The sequence below is a fragment of the Melanotaenia boesemani genome, chromosome 1 (assembly GCF_017639745.1).
Source record: "Melanotaenia boesemani isolate fMelBoe1 chromosome 1, fMelBoe1.pri, whole genome shotgun sequence".
Classification (NCBI taxonomy): domain Eukaryota; kingdom Metazoa; phylum Chordata; class Actinopteri; order Atheriniformes; family Melanotaeniidae; genus Melanotaenia; species Melanotaenia boesemani.
The window spans coordinates 2,873,646-2,887,831 of record NC_055682.1 but is presented as its reverse complement, the minus strand read 5'-3'; the positions used below and the strand labels follow the sequence as shown (position 1 = coordinate 2,887,831).

The window sequence follows — 14,186 nt, the reverse complement described above, 5'->3', positions numbered from 1 at the left end:
CATCTGTGCAGGTGACCAAACGTGGTACTTTGTGATCATAAATCCATCTGTAAATCAATCCTTCTACTATTTGTCTGTTCTAGGAATTCTGTTATTGACGTCTCACTTCATTATGGAGGGAAAAAATATTAATCGCGTAACCATGGCAACTTGTGAGGTGGTTAAGAGGTTACTGAAGGTTTGATGTGTTTTATCAGTGTATAGATTTGTGTTCAGGTTAAAGTCTTTGGATCGGTTTTTCATTCAGTTTCTACCGCAACATTCATGACAGGGAATCAATTCATAGTCTACAGAATTTTATTATTATTATTATTAATAATAATAATAATAATAAAAAATAATATTTATTATTCAGTCACCAGACAAACTTGTATGAAACTGGCTTAATAAAAATAAAAAAATTTTGTTTTGTTTTGGTTTTGTTTGTTTCACATACTTGCAACATATTTTTTATTAACTCAAATGTTTGTAGATGGCAGAAAAACTGAATTATTACACATTTTATGTGTGGTGAGCCAACAGGAAGCAGCCAGCTCACCCTGCGGGAGTCTGAGTCTGTTTGTCTGAAGATGCTGATAATTTGGTTTCTCTGTTTACTGCAAAAATTTCCCCCAAGATCTTCTTCTTCTCTTCTTCTTTTCTTCCTTCCTAGATAGATAGATAGATAGATAGATAGATAGATAGATAGATAGATAGATAGATAGATAGATAGATAGATAGATAGATAGATTTTTATTCTTTTTCTAACCTAATAAAGAAACAATTCTGTTAGTTTTGATAAAAATAAAATAAATAGTATTCCAATAACAACAGAAAGAAAAACTAAAGTTGAAGATACTAAAATACACACACATGGAGGATGTATGTTTATATGAATATATATATATATATATATATATATATATACACACACACACACACACTCATATATGTGTGTGTGTGTGTGTGTGTGTGTGTGTGTGTGTGTGTGTGTGTGTGTGTGTAAAATACAAAATCAACATGTTTTTGATTTTCTTTCAACTTTTAAGAAATATTAAATTAAATTAAAAATAAGTAAAGCTTCTTTGTCTTTAATTCATTTACAATAACCAGCAACAAAGATAAAAAAAATATTCATATTTACTATTTTGGAACAAATCTTGACTCTTTATTAAGAAAAGAATCAAACGTAAATAAAAAACAAATAACAGGATTTATTCAAAAGATTTGATCAAAATTGCAACTTTTTAAAAGATAAAAATGACAAAAAACAAACCAAACTAATTAAAAATCTAATTTTATTTTAAAATCTATTAAAGTTTAAATAAAAAAAAATCCCCCAAAAATGACAAAAACAATCTGAACCTAAAATAAAATCCAGTACTTGTTAATAATGTTTTTGTTTTTTGTTTTTTTCTTGCCCTCTGGTTGAAGATTTTTCTTCCTGCCTGAAGTTGGCAGGAGTTTTGCTGTGACTGCATATTTCTCACCTGTCCTTGCTAATACTTCACCACCTCCCGCCAAACGCTCTGTTAAACCAACCTCTGTCATGGATCCGTCTCAGACTTAAACATCGCTCACACTTCCTGTTTCCTCTGCTCAGGCTGTGAAAGCGACTTCTGGGGCCCCCACTGCAGCAACCGCTGTCAGTGCCACAACGGGGCTAAATGCAACCCGATAACCGGGGCCTGCGTCTGCACCGACGGCTTCCAGGGCTGGCGCTGCGAGGAACACTGCGACCGCAGCTTCTACGGGAAAGACTGCCTGCAGGAATGCCAGTGCTTCAACGGCGCCACCTGCCACCATCAGACTGGGGAGTGCCTCTGTGCACCTGGATACACCGGAGTCTTGTGAGTAGCAACTAAACCTGCAGATTTTATTTAGATCATGTGTTTCAAGCTGCCCCAGCTGCTGGTAGATACCGGTGTGATTGAGTGCATCACGGCTGGGCGCAGCCTCTGTGCTGTAATCAGAGGTGCGTTCATGTCCGTTAGTGCGCGTGAGTTTCTGTGAGTTAACTGTGTTTATAAGGGGTGGCAAGGACATTATTAACCCCGTTTTCTCATCGTAAGGAAATAATTTATCTCGTAATCTTGAGATAACACGGCCCGTTTTCTCAAGAAAACGGAATCATTTATTTTCTTGAGATATCATTCTTTTTTTTTTTCTTTTCTTCTTTTTTTCTAAACCATCCGTTTGGATGTTATTTAATCTTGAAATTCAGCATAATTAGGGGCGTGTCCTTTTGATTGACAGGCATCCCATATCCACGGAAAGATGGGAGAATGCGGTTTTTAGCCGGCCAACAGTGCGCCTTAGCTTTAGCCCACCTAAATCTGTCAGCTGGTTAGCTACAGTTGCTCGGGGTTAGCTCAGTTAGCTCTTAGCTACAGGCAGCTCAGAGTTTGATGGGTGTCAATCATCCACCCCCACCTTCACAGTCTCCCTTTCAACTCCACCTCTGCCCATTTTTGGATTTTCCAGGACTAACGACACGCGTGACACTACCAAGATGGCGATAGTGGGAACCGCCCAGTGAGCTTCAGTTCAGCTCTTCAGAAACCTATGGGTGACGTCACGGAGGCTCCATCCATCTTTTCTATAGTCTATGGTTTAAATGCACAATAAGACAATTATTCACAGAAAATGTATTTTACATACAAAATATTCCTTCAACTGCACAAATCTCAAGTTTGTGTTCTGTAAAGCTTCTACGCATATAGATCATTAAATACACATGCATGAATTGGTGCATGATTAGTTTACGAGCGCACAAAGGGTTTTTAGGATTTTGTGAACCTCACAGTTTTGCTTATAAATGGGACTTTTTAGTGCTGGCAGGATGCTGGGTTTTCGTCGGATTTTCTTCTATAGTTAATTCAAAGTAGTGAGGATGCGTCCTGTGACAGAATAGTTCACCCTTTGATCAGGGGTAAATTCAGGTTTGTCCGTGCGTATGGGGTGATATGAGCACATATAATGTTTTATATGTATAGGAGCCTTTTTAAAGAAGAAACTATGAATGCTGTAACACACAAGCATTTTTTTTATTTTGTTTGCTTTATTTTTAACATTCTGTGAGCTGTAGTGTCTTTGTACAGTAAGTAGATGAGAAAGTGGGTCAGAGAGATGCCGGGATTGAACCTAACTAGCTGCATCAAGCAACTCTGCTTAGTGCGGCTAGCAGCTAGCTTCAGGGTTAGCTCCCTTCACTTTACCCAACAGCAGCTAGCTTCAGGGTTAGCTCCCTTCACTTTACCCAATAGCAGCTAGCTTCAGGGTTAGCTCCCTTCACTTTACCCAATAGCAGCTAGCTTCAGGGTTAGCTCCCTTCACTTTACCCAACAGCAGCTAGCTTAGTTAGCTCCCTTCACTTTACCCAACAGCAGCTAGCTTGGTTAGCTCCCTTCACTTTACCCAATAGCAGCTAGCTTCAGGGTTAGCTCCCTTCACTTTACCCAATAGCAGCTAGCTTCAGGGTTAGCTCCCTTCACTTTACCCAACAGCAGCTAGCTTGGTTAGCTCCCTTCACTTTACCCAACAGCAGCTAGCTTGGTTAGCTCCCTTCACTTTACCCAATAGCAGCTAGCTTCAGGGTTAGCTCCCTTCACTTTGCCCAACAGCAGCTAGCTTGGTTAGCTCCCTTCACTTTACCCAACAGCAGCTAGCTTCAGGGTTAGCTCCCTTCACTTTACCCAACAGCAGCTAGCTTCAGGGTTAGCTCCCTTCACTTTACCCAACAGCAGCTAGCTTCAGGGTTAGCTCCCTTCACTTTACCCAATAGCAGCTAGCTTCAGGGTTAGCTCCCTTCACTTTACCCAGTAGCAGCTAGCTTCAGGGTTAGCTCCCTTCACTTTACCCAACAGCAGCTAGCTTGGTTAGCTCCCTTCACTTTACCCAACAGCAGCTAGCTTGGTTAGCTCCCTTCACTTTACCCAATAGCAGCTAGCTTCAGGGTTAGCTCCCTTCACTTTGCCCAACAGCAGCTAGCTTGGTTAGCTCCCTTCACTTTACCCAACAGCAGCTAGCTTGGTTAGCTCCCTTCACTTTACCCAACAGCAGCTAGCTTGGTTAGCTCCCTTCACTTTACCCAACAGCAGCTAGCTTCAGGGTTAGCTCCCTTCATTTTACTCAACAGCAGCTAGCTTCAGGGTTAGCTCCCTTCATTTTACTCAACAGCAGCTAGCTTCAGGGTTGGTGGTGATGTCTAAAAGCTGGTAGAAAATCATTCACTGCTAAACAGGAAGTTTCTCACAACTAACCTCCTCTGATCCTTATTTTACTGAATCATTCACGGTGCGCATTCAAAATGGCTGTTGTGTTGATATCCACTTGCTAACGTGTGACATGTTGTGTAAAGTGACGTCACGCAGGCATCCTGAAAGAAACAGTTGTGGAGTGGTTTCTCAGCCTCTGGGCGCTGCTGGATAGTGATGGCTCCAGAAATGCACATAATAGATGTCATTATGCCACCAAAAGGGTCCAGAAACAACAGATAGAGCAGGGAGGGAGCAGGGGGCTGGGTGGGTTTCTGAGGCAGTTGCCCCTTCTCGAATGCTCGCCTGGTGCGGGACACAAGCACACTGGAAAGTTTTTGCCATCCTAAGGACTGTATGTGTGTGTGCTGTTTATTATATGCATAATTTTCTTTCACCTTCTCTCAATCATGTGCTTACTTGCTCCCCTTTTGTTTTGTTTTTCTCTTCCATATGTTAGTATAACTTATCAAATCTCCTCATCCTGTGTTCATTTGTGTTGACTTGTCACCTTATCAAATAAAAAACTCCTGCCTACTTAAATTCCCAGATCTGGTAGAATTTCAGTCTGCTCTGTTAATGTACAAAGCCAACCAGAGGCCAGAAAGTAACATAGTGCAGCTTTAAACTCCTAAACTGTAGATGTTAAAAGAAATGTTTTGGTTGAATATCTTATTTCCCCTTTAAATCTTTGAACCACATGAGAATAGATCCCACCTTACCTTCCTTGTCAGGTGTGATGGTGCTGTTGACCCAGAAACTGGGACAATGCTGGTTCCTCTCAGAACAGTTTTATTTCCACATGTAAATATAACCGTTATCTGCAGTTCTCTCACACTTTCAGGACCTATTTCACTTTAAATAAGAAAATAAATGATTTCATAATGTTCCACTCCAAAGACACATTTTCTCCTTTTATTAAATATAAAAACTCTGGACTTCAGATTCCACAGATAATTCAGTCTCTTTTAATAATTTAGGCAGCTCTTTATTTTCAGCTGTAACTTGTCTTTTCCAGCTTTTAAAGAGCTTTTTTTCTGTTCCCATTTTAATAAAAGGCATCTTAATGTCCCCTACATTTAGAGAACATATTGCTTTCTAGTGAAGCAGTTAAATGAAAAAGTGAAGTAACCATCCTCTGTCTCTCTGCAGCTGTGAGGAGCCTTGTCCTCCAGGTAAACATGGCTCCCTGTGCGAGCAGCGCTGCCCCTGTCAGAACGGAGGAACGTGCCATCATGTGACCGGAGAATGCTCCTGCCCTGCTGGATGGATGGTACGACCCGCAGCACATGCACAACCACATGTAGCATCAAGCTAATTTGACATCCCAAGGCAGGAGATTCACATTTCCCACACCAATGCAGAGTTGTTTGTCCTTTAAAATGAACCTGCAGACACATGATGGAGCATGAAGGTGACTGTAGAGGAGGTGGCCGCGCATCCCTGCAGCTTTAATTTAGAGGCTTTAATTACCATCTATGAGGCTACACATATTATTATCAACAACAACAACCATGTTCATTTACATTAAATGATGCATGGCTCAGTGGGTAGAGTAGTCGTCCTGTAGCCCAAGGGTTGCCAGTTCAATTCCAGCCCAGTTGAGCTCATGTGGAGGTGTTTCTGAGCAAGACACCAAACCCCTAATTGCTACTGATGGGTCGTGGTTGAGCGCCTTGCATGGCAGCTTCCACCATCAGTGTGTGAATGTGTGTGTGAATGGGTGAATGTGACGTACATGTAAAGCGCTTTGGATAAAAGAACTATAAGTACAGACCATTTACCATTAAATGAATGCAGCAACTGCTGGCTCCGGTCACTGCGCTCCGGGCACCGAGCACACAGAGCATCGAGCTCCGGGCACCGAGGACTGAGCTCCGGGCACCGGGCTCCGACACAGCTTTGATGGGATGTCCATGGCCGGATGCATGCATTACTGAGTGTTACGTTCAAGGCTGCAGGACTAAGAACGAGACAAACTGATGCATTTACCGTCTGGAAGATGACTAACAGCTCAATATCCAGATTTAATCAGACTGTTCTTGACCTTTAAAAGCCATTCAGACTTTTTGTTTGTTTAAAAAGTGACGTCTATCTTGTAAAAATAGTTTTCTATTTTCTAGTTTAATTTTTTTTCTAGGCTGCATCATAAGACATTTAATTACGTCAAATAAATATCTATATCAATATCAATTATGCTTTGATTTATCAATATTTAGGATTTAAGATATTTTATTATGTTTTTTTGTTATAAATATGTACAAATATTTCTTTATTAAAAAGAATCCTTAAAACATTTCTATGGTTAAACTGATTATAATGGGCCATCATTTTGTCTGCAGCTGCATCCTTTCTGCCCAGTTTTGTCTCTGGATGCTCAAATGCTGAATGTTAACGGATCCATACCAAAAAAGATGCCTCCAACACTATTTATGTTCTAAAATAGATTTTCATAAATACTTTAGTAAGTTGGGGTAAATGTGTGCAGGTGAATCTCAATAAATTAGAATATCACCGAAAGTTGTTCTTTTCCAGTAAATCAATTTAAATAAATGAAAAACATCTTTACATACGGAGTCATCTCTAGTTTCTGTGTTAAATCCTTTATTTAATTTGTTTTATTATAATTTCCTAACATGTTAAAGTTTGTGTTTTCATCAGCTTTGTTATAATCAACATGAAAAAATAAAAATTTAAAATATATGTCAGGAGCCGTGGACGTGAGGACCCAAATGTAGGCAGGTGAGGCCGGTGAAGGTAAGAAGGTTTTATTAACAGAAACACTAACTTACATAACAAAATTCCAGAGGCAAAAACGCTGACATGGCATAGACTACATTAACAGCTCTAACAGAAAGCAAGAGCAAACAATGACCTGGCAACGGAGGAGCTGAAACCAGTGGCTTAAATACACTGAGGAACTAACGAGACACAGGTGAGGTGAATGAACAAATCAGACCAGGTGAATTAATGAGCAGAAACCAAAAAACACTGAAAAAATAACCTAAATAACCAGGATCAAACCAAAAACATGCCAAAAACCAAACACACGAAGCCAGAACAGAAGGCATGAATCCTGGTTTATCTGTCTCTAATGCAGTGGCTATCAGACGTTTTCTAACATGCCCCCCCTCTGGAGGAATATACATCCCCCGCAACGTTTCCAAGAGCCCGAGTTTAAAGATATTAGTTCCTCGCCTACATTTTCCCAGTTCCACGCACCCGTCCACTGAACCACTGCCCTTATGAATCTGTGTGTTTCACTTTTTGGGTTAGTTTAGTGAAATTAACTAGTTTACTTACATGCACCTGTAACTTATAACTAACTGGAATACAGTTACCTCTTTTAAATGCATTAAAACTTCAACAACAAACATATTACATGTACCACAGTAAAAATCTAAATTCTGTATTTTCTCAGTGAGAGAAGCTGAATTTGGTAAAAGGAAATCCACCAAAAACCACTTTATCCTCCTTATTTCTGAAGATTCTGACACTTTTCCAGCCGTACATGTAGAGGACGACCCATCTATCAGACATTAACCACTCAGTCGTTGCATCGGACGTTCTGGTCCACACTCCTCACCGGTTGATGACACAACAAATCGTCGCATCCCCCCATCTGGAAAAGAAGAAGTTGTTGCATCTATGTAATGTCTGATTATACCCAGAGCAGGATAGAGGAAGGCTTCTTGAAAGTTATTTTCTAAACACATCAAGTTTCTGTACAAAGTTACAAAATCTGATCGGTATCACTGATACTAGCTTGAACTTTACTTGATATCAGATCAGTATCACTGATACTAGCTTGAACTTTACTTGATATCAGATCAGTATCACTGATACTAGCTTGAACTTTACTTGATATCAGATCAGTATCACTGATACTAGCTTGAACTTTACTTGATATCAGATCAGTATCACTGATACTAGCTTGAACTTTACTTGATATCGGATCGGTATCACTGATACTAGCTTAAATTTTGCTTGATATCGGATCAGTATCACTGATACTAGCTTGAATTTTACTTGATATCGGATCAGTATCACTGATACTAGCTTGAATTTTACTTGATATCGGATCAGTATCACTGATACTAGCTTGAATTTTACTTGATATCAGATCAGTATCACTGATACTAGCTTGAATTTTACTTGATATCGGATCAGTATCACTGATACTAGCTTGAATTTTACTTGATATCGGATCAGTATCACTGATACTAGCTTGAATTTTACTTGATATCAGATCAGTATCACTGATACTAGCTTGAATTTTACTTGATATCGGATCAGTATCGCTGATACTAGCTTAAATTCTACTTTACATAAATTCTACTACAGTCTTTATTCAAGTCGAAGCAATGACATTCTGTTAGTTTACAGGTGGTTCTAAAAACAAGATTTGTCTATGGATTATGTGATGATATATTATCCCCTCCCCTCCAGGGTCCAGTGTGCGCCCAGCCATGTCCTTTCGGATGGTTCGGCATCAACTGCTCGCAGGAGTGCACGTGTCGCAACGGAGGCCTGTGCGACCACATCAGTGGTCAGTGTGAGTGCACGGCGGGTTACATCGGAGAGAGGTACACTCTGAACGTGTGATTGGTGATGTATAGTTCAAGCCATCGGTTCAGTTACGAGGATGTAGTTTGATGCTTTAACAGTGGAAACAAATGAACATTTCAATGAGCAATAAGCATTTTCCCTGAGATTCTAACACAGCTGCAGGTTGTGTTCACGTGTTTCCTTAAAAGTTTGTGAACCCCAGTTTACTGCGAAGATGTGACCTGATGCCCAAGAAGCCATAAATTTTATTTCAAGTAAACCTAGTAGATATTTGTTTTTATATTAATTGCACTGTTACGCACTAAATGTCCATTTACTCTAAAAGCAGGCCTACTGCTCTGTGAAGAAAATGCAGTAAATTTTAGTTTACAAACACTAAATCAGGGGTGTTCAACCTGCGGCTCTGGACCTTCCACAGTGCTCTTAATACACGGCTAAACATGCTAAACAAATAACTAATGTTTTTAAATATAGATATAAGAACAACTGCAGGTTTTTAGCAATTTTTCAGTTTTTTCATGGACTCGTTGCATTAAATTTCCACAACATCATGACACTAAAAGTACCAGTAATATATTTCTATATTTTCTTTATCTTTTTTTTATTGTTATTATGTTGGAAACTATGGTGTTTTTTATTTACATAATTTTTCACAGATATCTATATAATATAGAAGAAAGTCTGTCTATCCTCTTTTTGCAAGTCTGGTAACATCTGCGTCTCTAAAGGAGTTTTATTTAGCTGGCTGAGGGAAAAATGGCTCTTTGGATTGGAAAGGCTGCAGACCCCTGCACTAAACACATTAACAGGTTTAGCAGCAGTTTTCTCTTTAAACAGCAACAGTTAAAATATTTCTAATACTCTCCTCTCCATGTCAGGTTTTAAACAAGAGCCATTTAAAGTTTTTTTGTTTGTTTATTACCTCCATCATCTCCCACTCGATCTGCTGGGGAAGGCTGAATTCTACTCATCATCCATTCTGCCTTTCACTCCTTTCTTTCTTCTTCCTCCACCCCGCCCTCCCTCCTCTCCATCACTACTCTCATTTGAGCTAAATTACCTCCATCCATTCAGGATCCCGACAGGTGAATTAGCCTACATGGAATAATTCCTAAAATGAGTTCTCTTCCACTCCGGCCACGTTCTAATGGAATTATCCCAGATAAGAGTCCTGAGGAAGTCTGCATGATTTAATTGTGACGCCAACAGAAGTCCACGCCGAGCCATTTTAATTGAGTGATTTGTCTATTTCTAAATGTCGCAGGGAGAAAAACGTCCACCGGGACTCGGACCAGGACTCTTTCTCTTCTGCTCAGATCAGTCGCGCTCATTATGACCCGCACGGCGACTCGGCCGGCTCTGACCTTGAGCACAGCTCAGGGTCTGATGTGTAGCTTGTTGACCTCATAATGGTGCGAGATGTCATCTGTGGAGAAAACAGAGTGTGGGACATCATTCAGGTCTTAATGTGGGTGGAGCATTGTTTTTTTAGGTGATTCAAGCTGTGGTGAAAGTGAAACCTGAATATAAGGTTTTGTTTATTTGGGAAAATTGAAAAAGGAAACATGAGTTTTGCACCTGTAGAAATACTTGTTTTTGTTTATGGTGTGAAATTAGTCTCCTAACACTTAGAAATGTGTATTAAATCATTTCAAACATGTAAAACAATTATTTAGTAGCTCTGGGTTCTTGTAAATGTGTGTTTGAGTCCAGACACACTCCTTACACACACACACACACACACACACACTACAGATGGAATCATTTTCATGTTAAAAAATCCTCCCGTGCACACCAGTGCTTTCACGTGTGTGCTTGTGTGGCCTGACGTGCACAGATTAGATTGTATTAGATTGTAGAGTTTTGAGATTCCTTTCACACCCTCACAGTTAACCAGTATACATGCTGCATTCAAATGCTGATGGAAAGCTGAGTCATCTGGATTTTAATTGGAGTGGAATATAAAGTTTTATTATCTGGTTTTCAGGTTTGACCTCCACCGTACAGGAAAATCTTTTCTTACTGCACAAATGATGATAGATTTACATTTGAATATAAATTTGAAATCCAGAAGCCCTAAATTCACACTTAAATCTGAATGAAGTCCAGATGACCCAGCGTTCCACCAGCACCTAAATGCAGCATGAATTTGTGGCTCTGTATGAGCCCATGAAAGGAGATTTATTTCATGATGTGTCTGCACAGGAAGCCTTTTGAGCATCTGTGTGTTCGCGGTATGGCTCTGCAGGTATCAGATAAATCTGCAGCTTGTGTGTGTACGTATAAAGTTATTTTACATGTGATCAAACTTTACTCATAGATTCTTTTACTATTTATAACTGTTACGAGATTCATTTTGCTCCATATTTTTCTCTCAGTTTACTGAAAAACAATCTCAAGCTGCATCATTTATTTGTTTATTTATTTTATTGCAATAGCAAACGTAAAAAGACGGGACATGGGGCACTAGACTGACATGTTAGAAGAGGTGACACTATGTGGGTATAAACCATTTTTAAATTGGGGAGAGGAAGAAATAAAATAAAAAGATATCGATATGAAAACCGATTACAAACAAACAAATCGAATAAAAAAAGCAGAAGCAAAGCAACTATTCGTCGTTTTTTAAGTAAATGTAAATCTTTAAATGAACGTCTAGAATTGAGAGCTCTCTTATAGCGTTTGGTTATTTTCTACTGACATCCTTTTTTTAAATCAAACTCTGTAGAAGCGTTCTGCAGGAACTCCTCCGTTCATGTTGCCTTCACTGACCATTTAGTTTTGTTTTGTGCTTCGCTGACGGGCGTCTCCATCATTTTCAGGAGCGCATTAATATCAGTGATTGCCGGCTAACTAATGCAGAGCCTGTTTGTATTATAACCGGTTTTACAGGCATCACAAACTGCATCCTGCAGCTGGATTTACAGATTCAATTAAAGCTTTCATAACGGAGGATTTGCTGCCGGGCTGCTGTTGGCTGTGTGAGTTTATACTGTTTCTAATGAGCTACAGAACATCTTTAACATGCGTGTATGAGGAAAGAGGTTTCACCATCGGCATTTTGTCCTGGTTGGATTATCTAAACATGAGGTCTCCGTGGATCATCACATTCAAACACTGATCCCGGATCCAGGCTGGTATTCTGAAGCTGGGTATCTTCATAAAATTGGTCCTAAATCACAGAGTCCTGAAACCGACCCGGTACGGGGTCAGTCGTTCACCAGCTGTTCTACTTAAAAACTATTTGTGACGTTCATGAAAACCTTTAGTATCTTTAATTTGTTGCCCAGAAAACATCCTATGGACACTCAGGAGAACTACAATAATAAAAATGAGAGTAAAATAACTTTTTCTGGTTAGGAATGTTTCTGATAATCACGATGTCACATTCATAGAGACGCTGTGCATGTTGGGAAATAACTCTTCTCTTCATCCTGACCCAGATGCCAGGAGGAATGTCCAGTCAGCACATACGGGCCACATTGTGCCCATAAGTGCGACTGCCTGAACGGCGCCAGGTGCTACCACATCAACGGGGCCTGCCTGTGCAACGAGGGCTTCAAGGGCCCCAGCTGCCAGGACCGCTTCTGCCCCGCCGGCCTGTACGGAATCATCTGCGACAAATACTGCCCCTGCAAAGCCGACAGCACGCTGAGGTACTGACCCGTCCAGGGAGACTCTGTTTCCTCCAGAGACTGAAAGGGCTGATGCTCCTCCCACCACGATGCTGCATGCGCCCCATGCATCAGAGAACGGGACGAGCCAATCAGAGTCAGACGTGCTTTATTCATCCCAGACTGGGAAACTGCAGCGTTATAGAATAAGAAAGAGAATTAAATTAATCTACATGATACAAAAATACTTTATACAGAACACACTTAACAAATATCCAGTTTAAAAGTAGAAATGAAAGAAATACAAATATTTAAAAAACTATTTGCAATGTGCAATTTACAAATAAATATCCAGGTAAAAATGAATAATAACACTAAACCTTTTAGTACATTGTAATATCAGTATTCGCAGGGATGTTGCTAGACATAGTGCTGTACAGGGGCCCAGGCCCCCATTACTCAGATCACACTTTTTATTTTAAAGACCTGCTATGTTTGTAAAATAAGCAGCGTTATGTTCCCCCTGCTTCCCTTTGCTCACCCGGCTGTTACTGCTGCTTCCAAGAAACTGCTGCTGAAGCTAAGCACATAATAATAATACTAATAATAATAATAATAATAATTATAATAATAATATAATAATAATAATAATAATAATAATAATAATAATAATATATTAATATAACAATAATAATAATAATAATAATATATTAATATAATAATAATAATATATTAATATAAATATAATAATATATTAATATAATATAATAATAATAATAATAATAATAATAATAATTATAATAATAATATAATAATAATAATAATAATAATAATGATGATAATATATAATAATAATAATAATAATATAGTAATAATATATTAATATAATAATAATAATTATTATAATATAATAACAATAATAATAATATATTAATATAATAATAATAATAATAATAATAATAATAATAATAATAATATAATAATAATAATGATGATGATAATATATAATAATAATAATGATATAATAATAATATATTAATATAATAACAATAATAATAATATATTAATATAATAATAATAATAATAATATAATAATAATAATAATAATAATAATAATAATAATAATAATAATATAATAATAATAATTATAATATAATAATAATAATTATGATATAATAACAATAATAATAATATATTAATATAATATAATAATAATAATAATAATAATAATAATAATAATAATGATAATATATAATAATAATAATATAATAATAATAATATGGTTGTAATAGACTATTTTCTGAAAAAAAGTAAATTATTTTGCTTAGTCAACCGAAAGTGAAACAAATTGAAAAAAATACAATTAGAGATATTATATTTTAATCAAATTTATAAATTAATAAGGATTCTGAGATACCAACTGAATATCAGATTGTTGTGGTAAATCCAGTCAGATGACGTCATTTTCATCTCTCATTAATTTGGACGGTAGGTCATAATGACCAGACTCTGCCTTATTCATTCTTATCCATACCAAGTCAAACTGTCGTTACGGCGACGTCTGAGTAAAATAATTAGTGGTAATAACTTTGATGAATTTCTGGTCCTAATTAATCGTGTTGCTCTTAAACGTGCAGCTGATATCAGCTCAGACTGTTAGTCCAGGTGAGCTGCTCACCTCTTCTCTCAGAAACCAGGAAGCAGCTGATTCTCTCTTCATTTCCTCTCCTGGTAGACAGATATGACTTTTTCTGCCTGCTGTGGAGTC

The 14,186-nt window shown here is 38.0% G+C and overlaps 1 protein-coding gene across 1 annotated transcript in view; it reads left to right on the top strand.

Moving 5' to 3' along the window:
- LOC121643868 (multiple epidermal growth factor-like domains protein 10) overlaps positions 1 to 14,186 on the top strand; it is a 142,791-nt gene that overhangs the window by 75,975 nt on the left and 52,630 nt on the right. Inside the window, exons 3-6 of the mRNA XM_041991455.1 lie at positions 1,583 to 1,829; positions 5,388 to 5,508; positions 8,685 to 8,821; positions 12,248 to 12,460. Of these exons, the coding sequence (XP_041847389.1) occupies positions 1,583 to 1,829; positions 5,388 to 5,508; positions 8,685 to 8,821; positions 12,248 to 12,460 (718 nt within the window). The remainder of the gene's footprint in view (positions 1 to 1,582; positions 1,830 to 5,387; positions 5,509 to 8,684; positions 8,822 to 12,247; positions 12,461 to 14,186) is intronic.